Source organism: Oryctolagus cuniculus, chromosome 17 (genome assembly GCF_051225735.1).
Source record: "Oryctolagus cuniculus isolate XC-2025 breed Fujian yellow rabbit chromosome 17, ASM5122573v1, whole genome shotgun sequence".
NCBI classification, from domain to species: Eukaryota; Metazoa; Chordata; class Mammalia; order Lagomorpha; family Leporidae; genus Oryctolagus; species Oryctolagus cuniculus.
Genome location: NC_142883.1, coordinates 24309174 through 24334219, shown reverse-complemented (window position 1 = coordinate 24334219; position 25046 = coordinate 24309174). Strand labels below are relative to the sequence as shown.

The 25046-nt window shown below is 45.4% G+C and overlaps 1 protein-coding gene across 6 annotated transcripts; it reads left to right on the top strand.

Moving 5' to 3' along the window:
• Window positions 1–5: 5 nt before the first annotated feature.
• On the top strand, window positions 6–23862 carry CBX1 (chromobox 1). 6 transcript variants are annotated; one of them, XM_051825606.3, is made up of 7 exons: window positions 26–147; window positions 1570–1740; window positions 6707–6784; window positions 17230–17406; window positions 17721–17898; window positions 18483–18577; window positions 22365–23862. In XM_051825606.3, exons 3-7 carry the CDS (start codon window positions 6765–6767, stop codon window positions 22507–22509), a joined length of 615 nt encoding a protein of 204 aa, XP_051681566.1. In that variant the 5' UTR covers window positions 26–147; window positions 1570–1740; window positions 6707–6764; the 3' UTR covers window positions 22510–23862. The 6 variants fall into 6 exon arrangements, with proteins under 6 accessions (XP_008269577.1, XP_089174230.1, XP_051681566.1 ...); XM_089318104.1 differs by lacking the exon at window positions 1570–1740 and having other exon boundaries at window positions 8–147; XM_017349170.4 differs by lacking the exon at window positions 6707–6784.
• The last annotated feature ends 1184 nt before the right edge of the window (window positions 23863–25046 follow it).

The following is a 25046-nucleotide window of genomic DNA, read 5'->3' as shown; positions in this document are numbered from 1 at the left end:
GGCCTGCGGTACGCCGCTTCAGCGAGGGGCTTGACTGCAGCCACCCGGCTTGTTGCTTTCTGGGCGCCACTCCCCCCCGGCCGGCCCGACGCGACGCGCCAGTAGCGCGACTCCGATTCTTCTCGAGCTCTTGGGCGCTGCTTTGAGGTAAAAAGCCCGCTAGAGGCGGGGGGAGGGGGCGCGGCGGCGGCGGCGGCGGCGGCGGGAGCCCGGGTCAGGGGCCGCGTTGTCGTGGCGGTTGGGAGCGGGGAGCGCGCTCCGGTCCGGCGCCCTGTTCGTGTGTTCCCGCGCGGAACGCTCTGTTTGGCGCGGAGAGGCCGAACGCCCGCTGCGTGAAAGATGGAGAGGGCGGGGCAGTGAATCCCGAGCGAGAGACTGGAGAGGTTCGCGGTGGGCCGAGCGCTTGAGGGGCGCTTTTCCGGGCCTGGGTGGGTTGAGACAATGCGTCTGCGGGTTTGGACTGGAGAAGGGAAAACTTTGGGCGACTGAGGAGAGGTCGTGGTTGGTGTTTGGATTAAGCGTCGGGCGGGGAGGAGGGGACGCCTGCGGGACCTCGGGGTTTGCAAATGTAACCTGAGGATATTGGGCTGGGCGACGGCTGCCGGAGGAATTTGGCTTGCGGAGCTACGGCGAAGTAACTTGGCGTGCATGGGACCAGGGGACCGGGCAGCCCAGGGTGTGCTAATGGAGGAAGATTCGTGGAATCCATTGGGAGAGAGATCCCAGAATTGGGAAAGACGGGTGCTTGCCGGGAAGCGGGGCGGGGGGAGCTGTTGGGGTAAGCAGGGCGACGTCCTGCGAATATTTCTGGAAAGTGTGGAAGAGAAAAGGAGCAAACTGGCCGCCCTTGTCTCCTGCTGGGGCGTTGCAGTGCGGGCCCGTGAGAGTAACGGGTGCGGAAAGCATGCAGCACTTGGCCTGCTTCGCCGTCCCAGCGTCTCTGCTACTTCCCCGAGTTTGTGTTTGGGATTGGTGCTGGTCTCACAGAGCGGGAGAATGGCAGGAATGCGTGGAGATGTTAACAGTAAGGAATGGAGTGAGGTCGGGAGAGAACTTGTGAGATGGGGTGGGAGAATCATTGTGGGAGGACATTTTTTCCCCCTTAGGGTCGGGTCGTGTGTTTTTAGCCAGCCTTTCTTTGTTGGAAATTCTGAATACAAAGTGAGCAGTACTTTACCCCTTTTCCAAAGCCACATGTGAGGGCTTCGTGGATTGTTGTTCTGTTTAGGCATGTATTGGCTTAACCCAGTTGAGGTGGAATTTTTGTTTTTTTAAGATTTATTTATTTTGAAAGAGATACAGAGTGAAAAGGAAGAGACAGAGAAAAAGAGATCTTCCATCCCAGTGGAATTTTTCTTATAATTTTTAAAAAAGATTTATTTATTGAAATGCAGAATTACAAGTAGGTAGAGCCAGAGAGAGGGAGACAGAGGTCTTCCATCCGTTGGTTCACTCCCTGAATGGCCGCAACGGGCCGAGCTGCGCAGGTCCAGAGCCAGGAGCTTCTTCCGGGTCTCCCACGTATGTGCAGGGGCCAAGGGCTTGGACCATCTAATGCTGCTTTCCCAGGCCATAGCAGAGAGCTGGATCGGAAGTGGAGCAGCCGGGACTCGAACCGAACCGGTGCCTGGATGGGAAGCCATCGCTGCAGGCCTCAGTTTTACCCTCTACACCACAACGCTGGGCCCCAAGATGGAGTATTTTTTAAAAGATAAGTTATACTAGAACCTGTGGCAAGAGGTAAGCTATCTCCTCTGTTGTGTCAAGAATTAATGTCAACAGTTTGAAATAGTTCTGAAAGGTCCACAGTTTTTGGAATTGATTTCAAGAACACAGAGGAAATTAGTGCCTAGTACCTGTGTTCCTCCCTAGATACCTCACAGGCGTTTACATGAAAGTATGATTGAAAAGCACCGGTGTTGGAGCTGGTACACCTTAATGGAGCTTCTGGGCAATTGGAGGATCTTCAGTCATTTCCAGTTTTCCCTGTGGCGATATTTTTCTTCTATGACTGCTGTCTTAAATCGCCTTTCATTAAAAATGTAAATATTGTGTAGCCTACTTGCTTCTTTATTAGAGGCGACCAAGTAAGGGTACCCTAGCCTTCTACTTTTTTTTTAAATACAGAAATTAAAGGAAGCAATGTTGTTTTTTCTTTCCCCATTTTAGGGACTAGGAAAATGTTTTTTTAAAGTGCTTTAAAGCGGCAGCGCTGTGGTGTAGTAGGCTAAGCCTCTGCCTGCGGTGCCAGCGTCCCATATGGGTGCCAGTTCGTGTCCCAGCTGTTCTGCTTATGGCCTGGGAAAGTGGTGGAAGATCGCTCAAGTGCTTGGGCCCATGCATATGGGAGACTCAGAGGAAGCTCCTGGCTTCAGATCGGCCCAGCTCCGGTGGTTGTGGCCATTTGGGGAGTGCACCAGCGTATGCAAGACCTTCTCCCCCCGTAATTCTACCTCTCAAATAAGTAAATTAAAAAAAATCTTTAAAAAATAAGTGCTTTTAAAAGAGCGCTGGTTACTTTTTGTTATCTTCTAGTAGTTTCTCCAGCCAAGTTTCTTTTTTTCACACTGTATCTGTCATGATATAACAGATTTTGTTTTAAAGGCAAGTGACTATATTTGTAGTCTGCCATAAGATGGGGCTATACCTCTTGTTCATCCTGTGTCTGGTACATAGTATGCCATTCAGATTGTTGATAGAAGAATGAATAGGGCTTTGAAATCCTTTCTGAGAACTTCATGTGTCAGTCAACAGAATTATCGTGCAGTTACCTGGTAGCTTGCCTGTCTTCCATTTATGACGTTTGGCAAAGTAAAACTTTTGCCTTTGTGGTGCATGTCTTAGCCTCAGTTTTTAATGTACTCGTCCTGGTATTCAATATAGAAGAGGTTATGCAGACCGTGCAATTGGCTGTTGTAAATACCTTAGGACTGGGGCCGGTGCAGCAGGCAAAGCCGCCTCCTGCAGTGCCGGCACCCATGTGTGCGCTGGTTTGAGTCTAGGCTGCTCCACTTCCGATCCAGCTTTCTGCTGTGGCCTGGGAAAGCAGTAGAAGATGGCCCAAGTCCTTGGGCCCCTGCACTCACGTGGGAAAACTGTAAGAAACTTCTGGCCCCTGACTTCAGATCTGCGCAGCTCCAGCTGTTGTGGCCAATTGGGGAGTGAACCAGCAGATGGAAGACCTCTCCCTCTCTCTCTCTCTTTTTTTTTTTTTATAAATTTTTTTTTTTTTTTTTTTTTTTTTTTGACAGGCAGAGTGGACAGTGAGAGAGAGAGAGACAGAGAGAAAGGTCTTCCTTTGCTGTTGGTTCACCCTCCAATGGCTGCCGCGGCCGGCGCACCGCGCTGGTCCAATGGCAGTAGCCAGGTACTTCTCCTGGTCTCCCATGGGGTGCAGGGCCCAAGCACCTGGGCCATCCTCCACTGCACTCCCTGGCCACAGCAGAGAGCTGGCCTGGAAGAGGGGCGACCGGGACTAGAACCCGGTGTGCTGGCGCCACAAGGCGGAGCTAGGCTAGAGCAAGGAGCTGGGAACTAAATCTAGATCTGCTCCTCATAGTGTGTGTTAGACAGGAGTGAAGCTAGGAGTTGGACCCAAGTACTGGATAAGGGGATGTGTGCTTCCCAAGTGACATCCTAACTGCTAGGCCAAACACTTGCCCCTCCCCCACATCAGTATTTGAATTATGTAACTTGTGTTAACCTTTTCCTGCATTTAGTGTTTATGGCTTGATGACCAGAAGGGGGATGGCTTAATTTGTCTTATAAAATTGTTACTTTCTCATTAATAGAGAACTAAAATCTTGAGGGCCTAATAGAACTATGGTATTTGAGAGGTTGATGTCAGTGAGTAGGGTTTGTTTTGTTAATCTGCAGACACTTTGCTTTCTGCTTTTAATGCCCCCGTAGTCATACTTTTTAAAGTTGTATTTATTTGAAAGGCAGAGTTATACACTGTGAAGGAGAGACTCAGAGATCTTCCATCTTCTGGTTCACTTTTCAAATAGCTGTAACAGCCGAGGCTGGGCCAAGCCTCCTGAGCCAGGAGCCTGGCACTCCATCGAGTTCTTCCATGTGGGTGGCAAAGGTCCAAACACTTGGACCAACTTGTGCTGCTTTCCCAAGAGTATTAACTTTATTTTTAATTGAAAAGTACAGAGGCTGGCATTGTAGTGTAATGGGTTAGAGCACTGCTGGCAATGCCAACATTCCATCTGGGCATCAGTTCAAGTCGGGGCTGCTCCTCCTCTCTTTGTTTTGTTTTGTTTTGTTTTTAAGATTTATTTATTTGAAAGGCAGAGTTACAGAGGGAGAGGTCGTCCATCTACTGGTTCACTTTCCAAATGGCTACAATGGCTGGAGCTGGGCTGGTCCAGAGCCAGGAGCTTCTGGGTCTCCTATGTTGTTGCAGGGGCCCAAGCTTTTGGGCCATCATGTGCTGCTTTCCCAGGCATAGTAGCAAGAAGCTACATCAGAAGTGGGGTAGCCAGAACTCGATTGAGTGCCTGTATGGGATGCCAGTGTTGCAGGCAACTGCTTTACCCATTATACCACAGCGCTGGCCCCTGTTCAACTTCTGATCCAGCTCCCAGGAGCATTAGCCTGGGAAAGCAGCCAAAGATGGACCAAGTGCCTGGACTCTACCACCCACATGGGGACCCAGATGGAGTTTCAAGATCCTGGCTTCAGCCTGGCCATTGTGACCATTTAGGGAGTGAACCAGTAGATGGAAGATCTAACTCTTAAATAAAATAAATGTCTCAAAAAATACTAATTGTGTATATTCATGGAGTATATTTTTATGTGTCCAATATAGTCATAATTCTGTTGTAGCTTCCTGATCCATTTTATTTCACTTGAAACCTTTGAAAGATTTGCTTGAAGCATTACTCAGGTGTCCTAACATTTGCAGATCTCTGAAACTTCTCAATCAAAAGCTATATCTGTCGTTAAATTCATGTCAGCACACTCGGGATTAGCCAAGTTTCTGAACACATCTCAGATAAAATTCAAAAGATATTCATAAAATAGTATGCTAGCAGTAGATCCTCTGGAATTCAACGGCAGGGGTTCCTTTAAAAATGAAACTCCAGGACACTGTGTATGTGGCACAAGTTCTTATTTTCTGCTCAGTCAAGTTTTCCATCTGGAAAGCATTTGCTTCACAAGCAGCCACAGCTAACAAACAGACTAAAAGCAGTTCAGAAACATGACTACCACCTGATATATTATACACATGCCTTCACCTGCCCTTTGATGACTGATGGGTGGTTGCTGATTCTTTCAGCAAAGGTACTTCTTCCTTGTTTCTGTTTAGGACTTATCAATTAGATTCATCTTGTTAATAATTCCCTAAAAAATGATGGCTTTGAACTTCTAGCCCCTATTTTCTGAGCCATCATCCTTATTGCTCATCTGGGGTTCAGCAGTTTGCACAGGACCCAGTCCTACCTTTGACTGAGTGTCCAAGTAAAAATAGAAGCAGAATGCTTTGGGAATCCTAAGAAAGGAGAAAGAATATTTGGCTAGGTTACATAAGCTTCATGGAGGAAGTAGCAGTTAAGCCTGGTTTTTAAAATTTATTTATTTATTTGAGAGGCAGAGTTACATAGAGAGGGAATGACAGAAAGAAGTCTTCCATCTTCTGGTTCAATTTCCAAATGGCTGCAACGGCTGGAGCTGGGCTAATCTGAAGCCAGGAGCTTCAGCCTGGCCTCCCACACAGGTGCAGGGGCCAAACCAAGTCCTTGGGCCATCTTCCACTGCTTTCTCTGGCCACAGCAGAGCTGGATTGGAAGTGGAGCAGCTAGGACTCGAACGGGTACCCATATGGGATACCTGCTGTGCCACAGTGCTGGCTCCTTTAAGGGGTTCTTGTAATGCAGTAGAACTTTCAGTGATTGAACTAGGGTAACTCATCCTGTTTTCCATCCAGGCTCCTAGTAAATGCTTACTAATTTAATTTGACTTTTTTAATAGATAGCATTAAAAGCTAACAGAACTTCAATTATAAACTTTTATAGCCATTAATTGACTAGGTTTTAAACTTAAGCTAGAGGGGAAATCGGGAATGGAGAAAAGGAATGAAGTAGGGAGTGATGTGCACAACAATTGTCATCTGGTTCTTGCCTACCACTCTCCGTCTAGTCACTCACTTTTTTTTTTTTTTTTTTAAGATTTATTTTATTTACTTGAAAGAGTTACAGAGAGAGGTAGAGACACAGAGGTCTTCCATCTGCTGGTTCACTCCCCAGATGGCCGCAATGGCCAGAGCTGTGCCAATCTGAAATCAGGAGCCAGGAGCTTCTTCCAGGTTTCCCGCATGGGTGCAGGGGCCCAAGGACTTGAGCCATCCTCTACTGCTTTCCCAGGCCATAGCAGAGAACTGGTTTGGAAGAGGAGCAGCTGGGACTAGAACCTGCCAATATGGGATGCCAGCGCTTCCGGCCAGGGCTTTAACCCACTGCGCTACAGCAGCAGCCCCTATTTTTTTTTTTTTTTTTTAATTTTTAAAAACGATTTATTGATTTATTTGAAAGAGTTACAGAGAAAGGAGAGACAGTGAGAGATCTTCAGTCCACTGGTTCACTCCCCAGATGGCTGAAATGGCCAGGGCAGGGCCAGGCAAAAGCCAGGAGCTGCATCTGTTTCCCAAGTGAATGGCAGGAGCCCAAAGACTTATGCCATCTTCTGCTGTTTTTCTCAGGCCATTAACAAGGAGCTGGATCAGAAGTGCAGCATTCCAGATGTAAATTGGCACCCACATGGGAGGCCAGCATCAAAGGTGGTAGCTTTACCCACTATGCCTCAATGCCTGCCCCTCTTTCTTTTTAATATTTATATTTATTTGAAAGGCAGAGGGAGAGAGAGACACAGAAAGAGAAATATTCCATCTGCTGCTTCACTCCCCCAATGGCTGCAAACAGGTGTTGGCCAGGCCAAAGCCAGGAACTCCATCATAGTCTCCTTCACGGTTGGTAGGGGCCCAAGTACTTGGGCCATCTTTTGCTGCCTTCCCATGGCATTAGCAATAAGCTGGATCAGAAGTGGAATAGCCAGGACTCAAACCAGTACTCTGATAGGGGGTGCTCGTGTCCGAAGCAGCAGCTTAACCTGCTGTGCCACAATGTACAGTCCTACCAGCTACATTTCTTTTCCTCACGCAAAGCAAACTAATTTCCTTTAGGACTTTGAACCTAAAGTTGGAGTGCTTTTCTGATTGTTGCCAAGGTGTCTCCTTACCTTTCTTGTCTAACATCATTAATATTTTTGCTTATTGTCTGTGCTGTGCTGTGCAAATGCACACGTACAGACATACCCACTAATGCTCACTGACTTGTCCACATTAGAATGTAATGTCTAAGAGACTAAGGATTTTGTCTCTCTTTTTCAGCCCATTTCCCCAATATTTCACACAATAGGTACCCACAGATATAATTATTAAAATATATAAATACCATAGGAACATGTAAACAGAATTAGTCAAGATAGGACTTTAAGAAAGGCCTTCTAAGGAAGTGGCAGTTAAGGAAATTGGATTAAGTGAAAAATGGGTCAAAGGGCAAGGTAATTGTGATTGATAAGTTAGATGCAAGGGTCTTCAGCTCAGATGCCCACAGATCATATGAAGAGATCTTCATTTTGAAATCAGTAGGTATTGTTGAGAATTAATTGAATTAGGAGTTCTCTAGCCAAGAGATGATAGTAGTTTGAAATAGTGTGGAAGCAGTGGGGAATAGAAAGATATGAATTGGAAGTTATTTAAGATATAAAATTAACAAAATTAATGAGAGACTAGATAAAGGAGAATGAGGAATCAAGGATGACTACCATATTGTTATTTTGAATGAAGTATGAATTCTTTCAGTCGGGTGAAAGCATAAACACAAGGATGCTTCAGACAGGTCATGGACCAACTGACCCATGTGGCAATGTGACACTCGGGCCAGACCTAAGCTGCCCCCGACAAGGAATGGCCATTCATGGCGAAAGCTGCTGACCTCTTCTGGCCCCTCCCTCCTTTCCTGCTTGTGGGTAATGTGGTGGGGGGGCAGGGGTACAGAAACCTCTTGACTTCGCCCCTTTGTGGCATTGCTGGGGTGGTCTTCTGACATGATGAACACCCCTCACTCTTGCCCTGTTGTCTGCCGTTCCTGAGTGGGCGGACCCCTCTGTGGTGCTGGGGGACTGTCTGACAGTTTGCCCCTGCTTAAACCTTTGTGGTGCCCTGCCCCCTAGAGCCGTCCAGGTTGTTTTCTCCTCAGGTGCCCGAAGCTGAGCGGAGGTGTCCATTCTTGTCCCCGCTGCTTCCTCTGGGTGTGCCGCTGCAGTGTCTGCCTATGCGCCTCAGGAGTGTTAGGGGGTTCAGGTGATGAGAAAAAGAGGCCTGCCGGCCTGCCATTGTCTCACCGTCCCCATGTGTACTGGGGAATCATTCGGCTTAGTGTGTGCATGCCCGTTTGTTCATTTGCTAGGGTGATGTGTACAGTTGTGTTGAGTGATTGCTGTGTGATGCAGTCCAGCTGCTAGCTCTCTCTTGCGGGTTGCCCTCCTGGGGCGTCCTGCATTTAGGGATGGACAGTCGGGGTGCCCAAGAGGCTCAGGCAAGTATAATTGGCAAGCCCGGTCAGCCCAGCCGCTCGGCCATGAACACCGGAGATGCTATTTCTTTCTTTCCTCAATTTTCTTTTCCTTTCCTTTTTTTTTTTTAAGATTTATTTATTTATCTGAAAGGTTACAGAGAGTGAGAGAGCTGCTGGTTCACTCCCAGACGGCCCCAATGGCCTGGGCTGAACCAGGCCAGAGCCAGGAGCACCCTCTGCATCTTCCACGTGAATTTAGGGGCACAAGCACTTGGGCCATCCTCTGATGCTTTCCCAGGAGCATTATCAGGGAGATGGATCAGAAATGGAGCTGCTGGGGCTCGAACCTAGTGCCCATATGGGATGCCAGCACTGTAGCACCCCCCCTCCAAAAAAAAGTTCGTAGAGATTTTGCAGTATATTTTTATTAAAAAGTTTATTTTATTTAGTTGAAAGGCAGAGGAACAGAGAGAGAGAGAGACTGATCTTCCGGCACACCAGCCAGGCTGGACCAGGCTGAAGCCAGGAGTTCAGACTCTATCTGGGTCTCTCACGTGGATGGCAAGGGCCCAAACACTTGAGCCATCACCTGCTGCTTTCCCAGGTTCTTTAGCAGGAAGTTTGGTTGGCTGTGGAATAGTCAGGACTCAAAACTGGCACTATAATATAGGGTGTGTATGTCCCAAGCAGTGACTTAACCTGCTGTACCACAAAACTAGCCCCCACAATATCTTTTTTTTTTTAAAGATCCATCTGTGGGGCTGGCACTGTGGCGCAGCTGGTTAAAGCCCTGGCCTAAAGCGCCAGCATCCCATATGGGCGCTGGTTCTAGTCCTGGCTGCTCCTTTTCCGATCCAGCTCTCTGCTATGACCTGGGAAAGCAGTAGAAGATGGCCCAAGTCTTTGGGTTCCTGTACCCTGCGTGGGAGACCTGGAAGAAGCTCCTGGCTCCTGGCTCCTGGCTCCTGGCTCCTGGCTCCTGGCTCCTGGGTTCGGATCAGCACAGCCTGCGGCCATCTGGGAAGTGCACCAGCGAATGGAAGATGGAAGACTTCTCTCTGTCTCTACCTCTCTCTGTAACTCTATCTTTCAAATAAATAAACTAAATCTTTTTTTTTTTTTAAGATCCATCTATTTCATTTGAAAGGCAGAGTTACAGAGAGAGAGAGAGAGAGAGAGAGGAGAGAGAGGTCATAGACAGTGAGAGAGAGAGAGAGAGAGAGGTCTTCCTTCTATTGGGTCACTCCCCAAATGGCCGCTATGGCCGGAGCTGCACCAATCCAAAGCCAGCAGCCAGGTGCCACCTCCTGGTCTCCCACAGGGGCCAGGGGCCCAAGCACTTGGGCCATCCTCCACTGCCTTCCTGGGCCACAGCAGAGAGCTGGACTGGAAGAGGAGCAACCGGGACTAGAACCCGGCACACATATGGGATGCCGGCGCTGCAGGTGGAGAATTAACCAAGTGAGCCACGGCACCGGCCCCTATCTTTTAATTTAATTTTCGTGAACTTTTTGAAGCCCACATAGGTAAAGGCTGATTCTGAAATCATAACTTCTTTTTTTTTTTTTTTTTTTTTTAAAGATTTATTTATTTATTTGAAAGGCCAGAGTTACAGAGAGGGAGGGAGGGAAGTCTTCCATCAGCTGGTTCACTCCCCAGTTGGCCGCAAAGGCCGGAGCTGTGCCTTTCTGAAGCCAGAAGCCAGGAGCAGCTTCTGGGTCTCCTACATGGGTGCAGGATCCCAAGGAGTTGAGCCATCTTCTGCTTTCCTAGGCTGTAGCAGAGAGCTGATCAGAAGAGGACAGCCGGGACTCAAACCGGCGCCCATATGGGATGCTTGCACTGCAGGTAGTGGCTTTACTCACTGCGCCACAGTGGCGGCCCCATAACTTCATAGGACTGTACTGTATGAAACAACAAAAATTATTTTTGTCCATGTTTGGTCTTAAGAAATCTTAAAAGTTTTTTCATAGATAAATTAGTTTGTTAAAAATTTCCATTGTTTTTCTCAACTGCCTTATCTCTTCCTTGGAAGATAAATCCTTTTTGCTGTTTACTACACCAGCTTTGTTACTTTATGTGGTCCTGGCAGGAAAAAAAAGTAACATAAGAAACTTATGCACATTAGGCTTATTAGACATGATTTCTCAGTTTCTAATAGCATGTCTGTTTCAATCTTCCAGAAATGAGATCTTGGTTTCTCTGTTTTATAATTATTTGCTCATTTACAGTAGCCATACCTGTGGTCCTTGTGTGTATTCTGAATAACTCAACTCTTTAGAGAAACCCAATCATGAATTTTGACCATATACATAGGACAAAATTGTTTTTTCTCATTGAGTTTTCAATGCATTGAGTTTCAGAGAAGAGAGCTGTCCTTAAACAGTACTTAAATATAATGAGGAAGCAAGGCCGGCGCCGCGGCTCACTAGGCTAATCCTCCGCCTAGCGGCGCCGGCACACCGGGTTGTAGTCCCGGTTGGGGCGCCGGATTCTGTCCCGGTTGCCCCTCTTCCAGGCCAGCTCTCTGCTGTGGCCCGGGAGTGCAGTGGAGGATGGCCCAGGTGCTTGGGCCCTGCACCCCATGGGAGACCAGGAAAAGCACCTGGCTCATGGCTCCTGCCATCGGATCAGCGCGGTGCGCCGGCCACAGCGTGGCGGCCATTGGAGGGTGAACCAACGGCAAAGGAAGACCTTTCTCTCTGTCTCTCTCACTGTCCACTCTGCCTGTAAAAAAAAAATAATAATAATAATAATAATGAGGAAGCAAGACATTTATACAAATATATAAAGACACAAGCAGCCCTCTGTATCTGCAGGGGATTTGTTCCAGAACTCCCTATGGATACCAAAATCCATAGATATTCAAATCCATAGATATTCAAGTCCTGTAATACTGGGGTACTTGAAACAATTTGTTATATAAATGTTATACTGTATTGTTGAGGGAATAGTGACTAGGCAAAAATGTCTATATGTTCACTACTAATGTAATTTTTCCCCAAAATATTTTCCATCCTGGTTGGTTGGATTGCAGATGCAGAACTCACAGATATTGAGGGCTGCCTGCAGGTAATTCCAGAGCTCATGAAAACTGACATCACAATAATCCCGGAAAAACAAAAGAAAAAAAAAACAACACAATAATCCTGTGAGAATCTTTACATCTGTTTCATGGAGGAGGAAACAGAGTTTACAGTAAATATATATGTGACTGCCTGTAGACAAAAAGTTGTTTTGGAAAGGTCAGAGAAGGGAAAGTTACTGGAGGCTAAGCTTTGGAGTCATGCCGGTTTGTTTTGCCTACACTGGTATTTGGGTGAGCAGATCTTTCCTTGGGTAACAGATCACACAGGAACTGTAATCATGTTTCTGGTGCTGCTTTTGGCTTCTGGTAAAAGGGACACCAAAGATCCTTCAGTTGCTTTTCCAATTTTTGTTGCTGCTCAGAAATGTTGAGTGAATGATAAAAATGAAAATTCAAGAATATTGATTGGCTTTTCTCATTGCTCCAGCCTTTTTCTAAATTTTGTGGAGAATATAAGATACCTGCCTTTTAGCTAGCTTTGAGAATTGATTGACGCTTACAGTAATGTATGTAATTTTGCTTGCAGTATGTAGTTTTTGCCAGTCTTGTAGCAGTGGCTTTTATCCAAGATGTAAGTCAATCACCTATGAACCTTTAAAAGATGCAGGTACCATGGTCAAAGCAGCAATCTTTGCAATAATAAAAAATAGGAAACAATCTAAATTTTCATCACTAAGTAGAATGATTATTAAAATATGGTTGTCTATACAGTGGAACACTATGGCAGCAGGAGGTAGAGATCAGCTAGAGTCTGTACTGACCCTTGTGATTCATAGTAAGAGGATCAGATGGGTAGTATTCAGTGCTTTCTTTTTATGAGATATATAATTATTAATTTAGATAACAGAGATAAAATAGCTCTGAATTCTGAAACCATAGAGTATCTTTTCTTAACTGTAATTACTTGAAAGAAGAGTTACTGGGGGACAGTTAGCATTTTGGGGTGGTCCATAGTCATTGCTTCCCTTCTGTCTATTGAGAAAGGGAGTGTTTTCCAATTTCCAGGTCCAGATTAATGTAGGAAATTGTAGTGCTTTTTACCTAAAGGTGGTTGTCAGGTTTTTTTTCCTCTGTACTGTAACCAAAGATTGACATGAATCTTGTTATCCCTTCAACTGACAGAAAAATACTTGTCATATGTCAATTAGAATTCTGAAAGCCTGAAAGTGTCTCCAGGAAGAACAGTCCTTAAATCAGAGGCACAATAACACTAGCCAAGAATTAGCCAAAAATTACTACATTCACAGGGGCCAGCATTGTGGTGCAGTGGGTGGTGCTCATCCCATATCAGAGTGCCAGTTTTTGAGTGCCAGCTGCTGCTTTTTTTTTTTTTTTTAAAGATTTATTTATTTATTTGAAAGAGTTACGCAGAGAAGGAGAGGAAGAGAGAGAGAAAGAAAGGTCTTCCATTTGCTGGTACACTCCCCAATTGGCTGCAAAAGCCGGAGCTGTGCTGATCCAGAGCCAGGAGCTTCTTCCGGGTCTTCCGACACAGGTACAGGGGCCCCAGGACTTGGGCCATCTTCTACTCCTTTCCCAGGCTGTAGCAAAGAGCTGGATGAGAAGTGGAGCAGCTGGGACTCGAACTGGCATCCATATAGGATGCTGGCACTGCAGGTGGCATCTCTACCCGCTATGCCACAGTGCTGGCCCCTGTTCTACTTCTGAGCTAGGTTCCTGCTAAGGGGCCTGGGGAGGCAGCAGAAGGTGGCCCAACTACTTGGGCTGCTGACACCCATGTCTGGGAGTAATACGAAATTCCTGGTTCTTGAATTCAACCTGACCCAGACCTGGTTGTTGGAGCCATCGGGGAGTGACCCAGTGGCTAGAACAATGATCAGTCTCTTTCAAATAAATAAATAATTTTTAAAAAATTACATTCAGTACACATTGTTCAATAACATCATTAAAGACTTGTCTAAGCACTTACCCTAACAGGTAAAATAAACAAAAAACATTATTTTGTGCCACTCTGCAAGAGTTCAGAATATCCTTAGTGGAAGATGAAATTACTTTTCTGATGGAGACCATTTCTTTTTTTTTTTTCTTAAAGAATTATTTATTTGTTTATTTATTTTTATTTGAGAGGTAGAGTTATAGACAGTGAGAGAGAGAGAGACAGAGAGAAGGTCTTCCTTTTGCCGTTGGTTCACCCTCCAATGGCCGGCGTGCTGCAGCCGGCGCACCACGCTGATCCGATGGTAGGAGCCAGGTGCTTCTCCTGGTCTCCCATGCGGGTGCAGGGCCCAAGCACTTGGGCCATCCTCCACTGCACTCCCTGGCCACAGCAGAGAGCTGGCCTGGAAGAGGGGTAACCGGGACAGAATCCAGCACCTCGATCGGGACTAGAACCCGGTGTGCCGGCGCCGCAAGATGGAGGATTAGCCTAGTGAGCCTCGGCGCCGGCGCTTATTCTCTTGAATCTCAAGTACTCAGCACAGTATCTAGAATTTTCAAATGTTTATAAAGTCAAAATTAATCATAGATACAAACATAGGACTATCTGAGAGTGTAACTCTAAGTATCTCTAAAAGTTACAAATGACTCATAATAATCCTGACATTAATGAAAAGTTTGTTATCTCTCATATGGCCAATAAATATTCTCTTTCTAAAATGCATTTCTCTATATATGCCAATTTTAAAGTTTTTAGAATAATTTCTACTTAATTCCTTTTCCCAAGGATGCCAGGAATGACCAGTTCAGGCTAAGTTAGTATTATTTCAAATTCAAGTAGAGTACTGATTCTTTCTCCCTTGTCTTGAACTGTCAGTCATTCTCTTAATTCTTTTGTATCTCATTCTGTGCAACTGTGGTCCCTCATTTTTGTGAGATTTTGGTCAGTTTTACTGACCAGTTTTGCTTTATTGGTATGTTATGGCGCCATCTACTGACAAAAATTGGTAACCTAAGGCTAAACCCAGAAATCAAAAGATGAAAGACTGAAATAAAGATTTTTATAGGGGACTAGAATTTTCTTTCATTTATTTGAAAGGCAGAGAGAAAGAGAGACATATATTAAGAGAGAGAACTTCCATCTGCTAGTTCACTTCCCAAATGCCACCAGCAGCTAGGGCTGGGCCAGGCCAAAGCCAAGAGCCCAGAACACAATCTGGGTCTCCTACCTGGTTGGCAAAGATACAAGTATTTGAGCCATAATCTGCTGCCTCCAATGATGTACATTAGCAGGAAACTGGATTAGAAGCAGAGTAGCCAGGACACCAAACACCCACCCCAAGGGACTAGAATTTTAATATTGCAAACACCCCTAGGTGTAATAATATTTGTTTAAAGCTTTATTTGATATGGATATATATATATATATATATATATATATATATATATATATATATGGGATGGAGAGGGGGTGAGAGAGCAAGTACTTCTCCATCCACTGTCCTGTTACCAAATGCCTGCAACAGGCTGGTCTGGGCCAAGGAAAAAGCTGAGAACAAGGAGCCTAATCCAGGTCTCCCACATGGTTGGCAGGAACCCAGTTACTTGAGCCACTGCTCCCTATTCTGGTTCACTTCCCAGGGTCTTTATTAGCAGGAAGTTGGAGGCAGTAGTGATCCCAGTCACTTTGGTTGGAGTCATAGATGCCTGCCCTATTGTGGTTTTGTTTTATGACTTATTTACTTATTTGAAAGGTTGAGTGACAGGGAGAGGCATCTTCCATCTGCTTGTTCTCTCCCCAAATGGCTGCAACAGCTAGGTCTGAACCAGTTGGAAGCCAGGAACTCCATTCTGGTCTCCCACATGGGTGTCAGGAGCCCAAATACTTGGACCGTATTCTGCTGCAGGAAGCTGGATTAGAAACAGAGAAGCTGGGACTTGAACTCATGCTCAGATATGGGATGCCTTTGTGGAAAGTGGCAGCCTAACCCCCTGGCCACAATGCTGGTACCGAAGATGTATTTTTTGGGGTGGGGGGTGCTGTGCCACAGTGGGTTAAAGCCCTGGCCTGCAGCACTGGCATCCCATATAGGTGCCGGTTCAAGTCTCAGCTCCTCCACTTCTGCTCCAGCTCCCTGCTGATGTGCCTAGGAAAGCAGTGGAGGATGGCCCAAGTCCTTGCGCCCCTGCATCCATGTAGGAGACCTGGAGGAAACTCCTGGCTTCAGATCAGCTCAGCTCTGGCCATTTGGAGAGTGAGCCAGTGGATGGAAGACCTCTCTCTGTTTCTGTCTCTACCTCTCCCTGTAACTCTTTCAAGTAAATAAAATTAAAAAAAGAAAAGAAAAAAACTTAGATTATATTTGTGGTTATCACCTGTACACACACACACACAGTTTCCAAGTTATTGCAGTACTCCAAAGAATTTCATGGTCATTCTATCATTTTGTGAGTCTTCTTTTGTCTTATCTGAACTGTAAAAATAAACTGAGTAGAATAAGAAGTTCATAAGAAACTTGTAAGGTGTAAATTTATAGTGGCATTCAGGAAAGACTGCATAATGAATAAGAGAACTTTTCAGAAGAGAGTATTGTAGTAATACAGAAGAATAGGGCATATATGCATATGCAAATGGAAAAATTAAGATGCTTAATAGAGCAAACTATTTGCCCACAGTAAAAAGTCAAGTCCATTATAGTGGCAAAATGGAAGACATACAGGGCAGATATTATGATATAGTGGATTAAGCCATGGCTTGGGGTGCCTACTGCCTCTATCAGAGTGCTGATTTGAGTCCTAGCTCCACTGCTTCTGGTCATCCTGGGAGGCAGCAGATGATGGTTCAAGTGCTTGGGGCCCTGTCAAAAGGAGTTTCAGGCCCCTGACTTCAGCATGGCCCAGCCCTGACTATTGTAGGCATTTAGGGAGTGAATCAGCAAATGGAAAATCCCTCTCTCTCTTTCCACCTCTCCACACCCACCTACTCCCCCATCCCCCCATCACTGCATTCAAGTAGATGGAAATTTAAAAAAAAAAACTCCTTTAACAAAAGGAAAATAGAGAATAGGAAACAGTATGGATCAGAGAATTATCTGTATATAAGTTTGATGTGGACATATTATTTTAGAAGGATTCCTATTTCAGTCTAATTTAGTATTTTAGGGACCATAGCATATAAAGTATTTTTTTTATAAAGTTTCTATATGTATTTTTAAAGAGCTACAGAAAGAGATTTTCCATCCACTGGTTCATACCCCAGATGGCCACAATGGCTGGGGCTGGTCCAAGCTGAAGCCAGGAGCCAGGAGCTCCTTCCAAGTCTTCCGCATGGATGGCAGGTGCCCAGGCGCTTGGGCCATCCTTCACTGCTTTTCCCAGCGATTAGCAAGGAGCTGGATTGGAAGTGGAGCAGCCTAACTTGCACCCATATGGGATGCTGGCCCATGTATATAAAAGTTTTTAAATGAATATGCAAGAATAAAAAAGTTTTATCAGTGCTAACTCTGTAGCTGAACATTTCAGAAAAGGTTTTTATATGTTGAAAATAGGCATAACATTATAAGTAGCATGCAGTATTAAAGTCCCCTCTGATCTCCATGATTTTCCAAACATTCAGATATTTATCTAACCCTAATGCCCATTTTATTTCTTTTACCATTTTAGCAGCGTCACCCTTTACACCAGAAAGCTGGCGGGCACCATGGGGAAAAAACAAAACAAGAAGAAAGTGGAGGAGGTGCTAGAAGAGGAGGAAGAGGAATATGTGGTGGAAAAAGTTCTTGACCGTCGAGTTGTAAAGGGCAAAGTGGAGTACCTCCTAAAGTGGAAAGGTTTCTCAGAGTAAGTTTCATTGACACAGGTGAATTTAGTCATCAAGTGTTTATTGGGAATCTAATGATACACAGCTGTGATAGATGCAGTAAAAAAATGAATCATGGCTTTCATGGTTTATGGTCTGACAAGAGTATGACCTACATGTATAGTGCGAAAAAGCAAGATAGGGATTTCTTTGCAAAGAAAATTGATTTTGTCCTGGGCAAAAAGTAGCTGTTCATTAATATTAATTCCTCTTGTCCTCCCTGTATTTATATCCTTTGTATAAGTATACTTACTTTGAAGGAACATGACTTGCTGTACCTTGTGGTTGGTTTCAGTGAAGACAATACGTGGGAACCAGAAGAGAATCTGGATTGCCCTGACCTCATTGCTGAGTTTCTGCAGTCACAGAAAACAGCACATGAGACAGATAAGTCAGAGGGAGGCAAGCGCAAAGCTGATTCTGATTCTGAAGATAAGGGAGAAGAGAGCAAACCAAAGAAGAAGAAAGAAGAGGTAAGGCTAGAAATAAGGATTTTTCCTAGTCCAGAATTGATAGTACTGTCAAAGAAGCTTCTGAAGACCAAATAATTAAGTTTTGTTATGTCTCCTCAGATCTTAGCAAGCATTTCCTCTCAATCTCCTGTGAAACCCTATGATCTACCCTCATTATCCAGGCTTTAGGAATAACAAGTATAATACTTTTTGAGGACAGATATAAGGGCAAATGAAACGATTCCTGTGAATAGATAGCTTTAATCATTTGATTAAGCATATGATTTGTGGTAACAATTTTGATTTATCCAACACCTTAAGGTCAGTTGTCTTTTGAGGGTGAAGAGAAGTCCTGGAGAGACAGTCGTGGTAAACATTTAGTCTGCTGTTTGGAATCTATTCCTTTTCATATATGGGAAACCTCAAGCATTCATACCTTGATGAATCACTCCAAAGGATTCCAAAAGGCCTGTTACTAGGAGCCAAAGTATCGATGATCTGTTAGCAAAAGGGTATGCAATTGCACTAAGCAGACATGGGAGTGACTCCAGTCTGGATGACAGTTCCACATAGATCAAACTGCTCTACCTATCTGGTTTTTACAGTCAGAAAAGCCACGAGGCTTTGCCCGGGGTTTGGAGCCGGAACGGATCATTGGAGCTACAGACTCAAGTGGAGAACTCATGTTCCTGATGAAATGGTGAGTCTGCAAGAAATCCCCATCTGTTCCATGCCAGAAGAAACGAGCTGGACCTTCGAAATTCCAGTTGCCCAAGTGTGAAATCTTTAAGATGACATAGTCCTTCGATAGTGACCCTCGGCCTGACTGCCACAATGAACTCATGAGTTACAGGTAGGGGCTCTTAGGATTCTTGATCTTTGCCTGGTTTTTTGAGGAGGTGGGAAAAAAATCCAAATTGTAGAGGGTGAGGGAAGAAATCACATTTCACTTTGTACATGATGAAAGAAAATATGAAATGTGACTGGACCACCCTCCCCTTTACCACCTCCTTAAAGATCTGGCTGGCTGCAGGATCACAGACTCTTCCCAGCGTTAGGAAAGAATTTTTGTAGCTCTTCCTTTGTCCTTGATCAATCCTTTCTAGTTTGTGTAAATTGTGCAATTCCAGGATAAGCCAGCAGGGGTCAGCAGGACCCCTTTCCTGTTCATGAGCATAGTGCAAGGCTGCCTTTTCCATTCATTCTAAGTGTAAATATGGTTTTAGTAATGCCCCATCAAACTACTTAATGAAGACATTTATCTTGAAAATCTTACAGTTTTTAAAGAGATTTATTTATGTATTAGAGGCAGAGAGCAAGAAGTCTTCCAACCACTGGTTCACTCCCCAAATGGCTTCAATGGCTAGAGCTGGGCTGATCCAAACCCAGGTGCCAGGAGCTTCTTCCGGGTCTCCCATGCAGGTGCAGGGGCCCAAGGATTTGGGGCATCATCTACTGCTTTCCTAGGCCATGGCAGAGAGCTGGATCAGAAATTGAGCAGCCAGGACTCGAACCAATGCCCATATGGGATGTCACACTGAAGGTGGTGGCTTTACCCACTACTACCCACTACACCACAGTGCCATCCTCAAAATCTGTCGCTTATGGGAGATTTGATACCAGGAATTATTTAGCTAGAATGCATGTTCTCTGCATGTGATCATGTGAATTAAAGTAGTTTATATTACTTAAGACTACATTCCTTTGGTTGACTCACTACTACGTCTACAAATTAAGATTGAATGTTGGGGGGCCAGCGCTGTGTCATAGCAGGTAAAGCTGCCCGGCTGCTTCACTTCCGATCCAGCTTTTTGCTATGGCCTGGGAAAGCAGTAGAAGATGGCCCAGTCCTTGGGACCTCACACCCTCATGGAAGACCCAGAATAAGCTTCTGGCTCCTGGATCCTGGTTTCAGAAGGGCCCCGCTCCTGCCATTGCAGCCATTTGGGGATTGAACCAGAATATGGAAGACTGCTCTCTCCCTCTCTTCCTTCCTTCCTTCCTTCTTGCTTTCTTTTTACAGATTTATTTATTTATTTGAAAGAGCTACAGAGAGAAAGAAAGGCTCAGAGAGAGAGGTCTTCCAACTGCTGGTTCACTCCCCAGATGGCTGCAATGGCTGGAGCTGTACCATTCCGAAGCCAGGAGCTTCTTCCAGGTCTCCCATTCGGGTACAGAGGCCCAAGGATTTGGGCCATATTCCACTGCTATCCCAGGCCATAGCAGAGAGCCGGGTCAGAAGTGGAGCCTCCCTCTCTCTGCCTCCCCTCTCTAACTCTGCTTTTCAAAAAAAAAAAAAAAAAAAAAAAAAGATTGGATAATGGAGTATAAAACTTTTTTAATGATTTCTTTTGGAGAGCGGAGGTATTGGCCCATTTCCAAAAACTGACAGCATTCTGGTCAATGAGATGGAGTGAACTTAACTCAGGGTGTTGTACATTTGTCAACAAATGATAGCATGCTTCAGGTCCCCCATATCTGTTTTCTTTTTTTAAGATTTCGTTATTTATTTGAAAGTCAGAGTTACACAGAGAGAGGAGAGGCAGAGAGAGAGAGAAGTCTTCCATTCGATGGTTTACTCCCCAATTAGCCGCAACGGTCGGAGCTGTGCCAATCTAAAGCCAGGAGCCAGGAGCTTCTTCAGGTCTCCCAGGCGGGTACAGGCGCCCAAGGACTTGGGCCATCTTCCACTGCTTTCCCAGGCCATAGCAGAGAGCTGGATTGGAAGTGGAGCAGCCAGGTCTTGAACTGGTGCCCATATGGGATGCCAGTGCTGCAGGCTGGGGCTTTAACTTGCTGTACCACAGCACCAGCCGCCCCCCCCCTCTCCAGTACCTGTTAATAGTAGTACATTTCCCTCCTGTTCTCTTGGGTCCATTGCTCAAAACTACTTTAAGAGCTTACTCTTTTCTGGTTTTTGGGGCTGTGTGGCTCCAATTCCCTGGAGGTTTTGGGGATACCTTATCTGCTGCCTGCTCTATACTGCTGCTTTTACCTAGGGCATTCTCAGTGACCTGAAGATAAGCATGTACTCATGATTCCATTATAATGAGTGAAATTTTCATACTTTAGAAACATTTTAGGAGCCAACATAGTGGCACAGAAGTTTAACTCCCAGCTGCTCTGCTTCTGATCCAGCTTTCTCCTAATGTGCTGGGAAAGGCAGCAGAAGATTGCCCAAGTACTGGGGCTCCTGCCACCCACGTGGGAGATGAGGACAGAGTTCCTGACTTCCAACTTCAGCCTGGCCCAGACCTGGCTGTTGTGGAGGAGAGAACCAGAGATGGAAGATTGATCTCTCTCTCTCTCTCTCTCTCTCTGTTTCTCTCTGTGTCAGGCTTTCAAAGAAACATGTCTTTTTTTTTTTTTTTTTTTTTTTAATGAAAACATTTTAAAATCCAGAAAAACATAAAGAATTATATAACAGCTCCTATTTTCTGCTTCCCATTACAAAATACTTGGATGTTGTATGAGATGGGCATTTGGTAGTATCAGTAGTAAAGATCTCTCCATGGGCTCTTATCAGCTGGGATATGGCTTTTGGAAAAGTAAGGTAGCCCTCCTTTTCCCTAAGAGAATCTGGACAGTCATGCTTTTTAAGATTTATTTATTTATTTGAAAGTCAGAGTACACAGTGGGGGGGGGGGGGTCTTCCATCTGCTGGTTCACTCCCCAGTTGGCTGCAATGGCTGGAGCTGCGCTGATCTGAAGCCAGGAGCTTCTTCGGGTCTACCACGTGGGTGCAGGGGTCCAAGGACTTGGGCCATCTTCTACTGCTTTTTCAGGCCACAGCAGAGAGCTGGATTGGAAGTGGGGCAGCCAGGACTCAAACTGGCGCCCATATGGGATGCTAGCACTTCAGGCCACGGCATTAACCCACAGTGCTGGCCCTAGTCATGCTTTCTTTAGCCCTTCGCAGAGGTTCAGATAGAATAGATCACCAGATAGCCTAGCTTCTGACAAAGGTATCCAGAAGGGTTTTTCAACAAGAGAAAATCTCTGACGATGTCACTAAAGCTGCCAGTAAGTGCTGCTTGGGTCATGTTTTCACTCTTTTCCAGCTTACTTTTTTTTTTTTTTTTTTTTTAATTTGACAGGTAGAGTTATAGACAGAGAGACAAATAGAAAGGTCTTCCTTCCATTGGTTTACTCCCCAAACGCCATGGCTGGCGCTACGCCAATCCGAAGCCAGGAGCCAGTTGCTTCCTCCTGGTCTCCCATGTGGGTGCAGGGCCCAAGCATCCTCCACTGCCCTCCCGGGCCACAGCAGAGAGCTGGACTGGAAGAGGAGCAACCGGGACTAGAACCCAGTGCCCATGTGGGATGCCGACATTGCAGGCAGAGGATTAACCAAGTGAGCCATGGCGCCGGCCCCTCCAGCTTACTTTTTTGGAATCAATATTTTTGAAGCAGTATTCCCTGGGTAATCCAAGTTAGGAGACTACTGTCACCTGGTATCAAAATCTCTCTGTGCTTTGTTTCTACAGGAAAAACTCTGATGAGGCCGACCTGGTCCCTGCCAAGGAAGCCAATGTCAAGTGCCCACAGGTTGTCATTTCCTTCTATGAGGAAAGGCTGACGTGGCACTCCTATCCCTCGGAGGATGACGACAAAAAAGATGACAAGAATTAAGTCTCTTGAGTACCAGCCCCGTCACATCCGACTGTGGGTTTCAAGTGAGGAGGGAAGAAGTTCTACTTGTCTTGACACCATAGAGGTGGCTTGAGAAGATGTCCTTTGAAGAGCCAGTATAGTTTCTGTGCCCTGCAGCAGCCCAAGTGCTTTAAGCTGTTCCAAGCTATGTAGTTCACACACCCATCCCAGTGGAGGGGAATGGGGAGAAGTGTTTCAAGGCAGCCCATTCTGTGCTTTGCTGAGAGAAGCAAAGGGCCTTCTATGAAGGACAAAACTTGCAGAATTGGGTGTGTGGGAGAACAAAAAGATACTGTAGGTCTTCAAAGAGCATCTCCACAACCCACAGCCTTCTTCCCAATAGTGTTAACTCTGCGTTTTTACAGCGTAGCATGTGTGTAGTTTTTGGCTATTACTGGTGTATTATTTAGGGGTGGGAGGGATGGGATAGGGAGAAAGGGAAATGGGTTGGATCATTTTGATTAAAATTTGGGGCTTGATTGGGGAAATGATGAAACAGTAGAGAACAACTAACTGAAGATTTGGTTCTATGTCCAGGATATTTTACCTTTTCAAAAAAATGTCATTGACACCATAAATGGGGACTGCGAGAGACTGTTTAAAAGCTGTGAATGCCTGAAACCTGTAAGCCAAGGTGTTCCCTGCCTGAGCTTAATGTCCCCCACAGAGGACTAAGCCAGTTCACAAGTTACCAAAGCTGCCGTTTTGGAGATGGAGACTGACTGGGGAGGGAGAATGTACACAGGCAGATAGAGCATTCTGTCTCAGAGGTGCTAATTCTTGAAATTAGACAAGAAGACCCTTTCTTTTCCAATTATGAAGTTGTATCAGCTTATCCATCCAAACCACTGGCTGAGGTATTGGAAGAGGGGAAGAGTACAGGAGCTGGCAGAGTAGGAAAAAACAAGGACCCATACTCTTAAGGTAGCAAACTCTTGAAGCCTCTGGTTTGTTTTGAATTTTGAACTCTGAAACCATGGGTGGCAGGGTTCAGTCACTGACAGCACAAGTTTCATTGAAACTATTCAAGGGTTGAATTTCAGAAGCCCTGGTCTCAGGAGAAGAAGAATCATTCATACTGGGGCAGTGGTTTACTTTAAAACACCAAACCGGTTTTTTTTTTATCCTAAGAATTAACGGAGACCCAAGATGTTCCGTCTTGATTCCTAAGATCCATCAGTTCTTGACATGGTCTAGACCTGCATCTAGAGCTGCATTGTAAAAATCTCTGTAGGCATGTGTTAGGTTTCTGTGAAAACTTTGTTTAAATGTAAACTTCATACCACACTGTCAGTTTTTGTCTTAATAAAACTATAGATTTATATTCTCTGATTTCTGTCTTGATTCTTACCAGAAACCCTTCTTGCCCCTTACTCCTTGTAGGTTCAGTCTATGAGAGGAATGCAGATGGCTTCTACGTTGGAATGGTTTTTTCTTGAACATTGTGGGCTTGAAACTGTGGTGTCTGGCCTACATGTTCAAGTGGTCTGTCTCAACCATATTAATTCACCTAAATACTGATTATGTGTGATTGCAGTGTAGATGATCACGTTTGTCTTCAGTACTGCTAAAAGTTCATGATTTATTGAGCAGCTGTAACCTGCTGTCTCTTCCATACTAGGAAATAACACAGTTTGAGTAGGTTTAGCTCCTGGCTCCGATAGGTAAGACTGTAAAGGCAGCTTCTCCAGGATTTTCAGGAATTGGCCCCATGTTACAGAGTTAGAGTGTCATTCATTTTCTTAACGTCATTTTCTGCTTATAATTTTAGAGCCAAAATAAGATCCAACTTTTGTCGTGTTTAAAAAGGGAAGTAGTAGTTCCACTGAAAACAATTCGGTGTACAGTTGAACCTTTTTTTTTTTTTTTTTTTTTTTTTTTTTGGACAGGCAGAGTGGACAGTGAGAGAGAGAGAGAGAGAGAGAGAAAGGTCTTCCTTTTGCTGTTGGTTCACCCTCCAATGGCCGCCACGGCCGGCGCCAGCGTACTGCGCTGATCCGATGGCAGGAGCCAGGTGCTTCTCCTGGTCTCCCATGGGGTGCAGGGCCCAAGCACTTGGGCCATCCTCCACTGCACTCCCTGGCCACAGCAGAGAGCTGGCCTGGAAGAGGGGTAACCGGGACAGAATCCGGCACCCCGACCGGGACTAGAACCTGATGTGCTGGCGCCGCAAGGCGGAGGATTAGCCTATTGAGCCGCGGCGCCGGCCCAGTTGAACTCTTAGCACCAGCACAAAGCATTTGTTTCAGATAAGCTGATGGGTAGATGCTTCTTTTAAAAGGCCTCTTGGGGGAAGTTTTTGGGAGGCCTAAGTGGAGCTTTATTAAAGGTCTGGGTCATGGAGAGGCCTCACTGGGCAGAATTCTGTGTTTGCACTTGCAGTAGTTGGCGGTAGCACCACAGCAATCAGTGAGTTGAGTGAGTTTGGGTGAGCTGGGCAGAGGCATTCTGGTTGTGTTCTATACATCAGATACCCTGAAAAAAGATTTTCACCTTGGTGTTATACCCTAAATGGG

What these genes read in the sequence shown, in the direction of transcription:
- CBX1 (XM_089318104.1), top strand. Translation starts at nt 6,765, where the DNA reads ATGGGAGGCCAGCATCAAAG. An exon ending in ATGGGAGGCCAGCATCAAAG is followed by an intron (nt 6,785 to 17,229) that starts GTGGTAGCTTTA and finishes TTACCATTTTAG; the next exon opens with CAGCGTCACCCTTTACACCA. An exon ending in AAGTGGAAAGGTTTCTCAGA is followed by an intron (nt 17,407 to 17,720) that starts GTAAGTTTCATT and finishes GGTTGGTTTCAG; the next exon opens with TGAAGACAATACGTGGGAAC.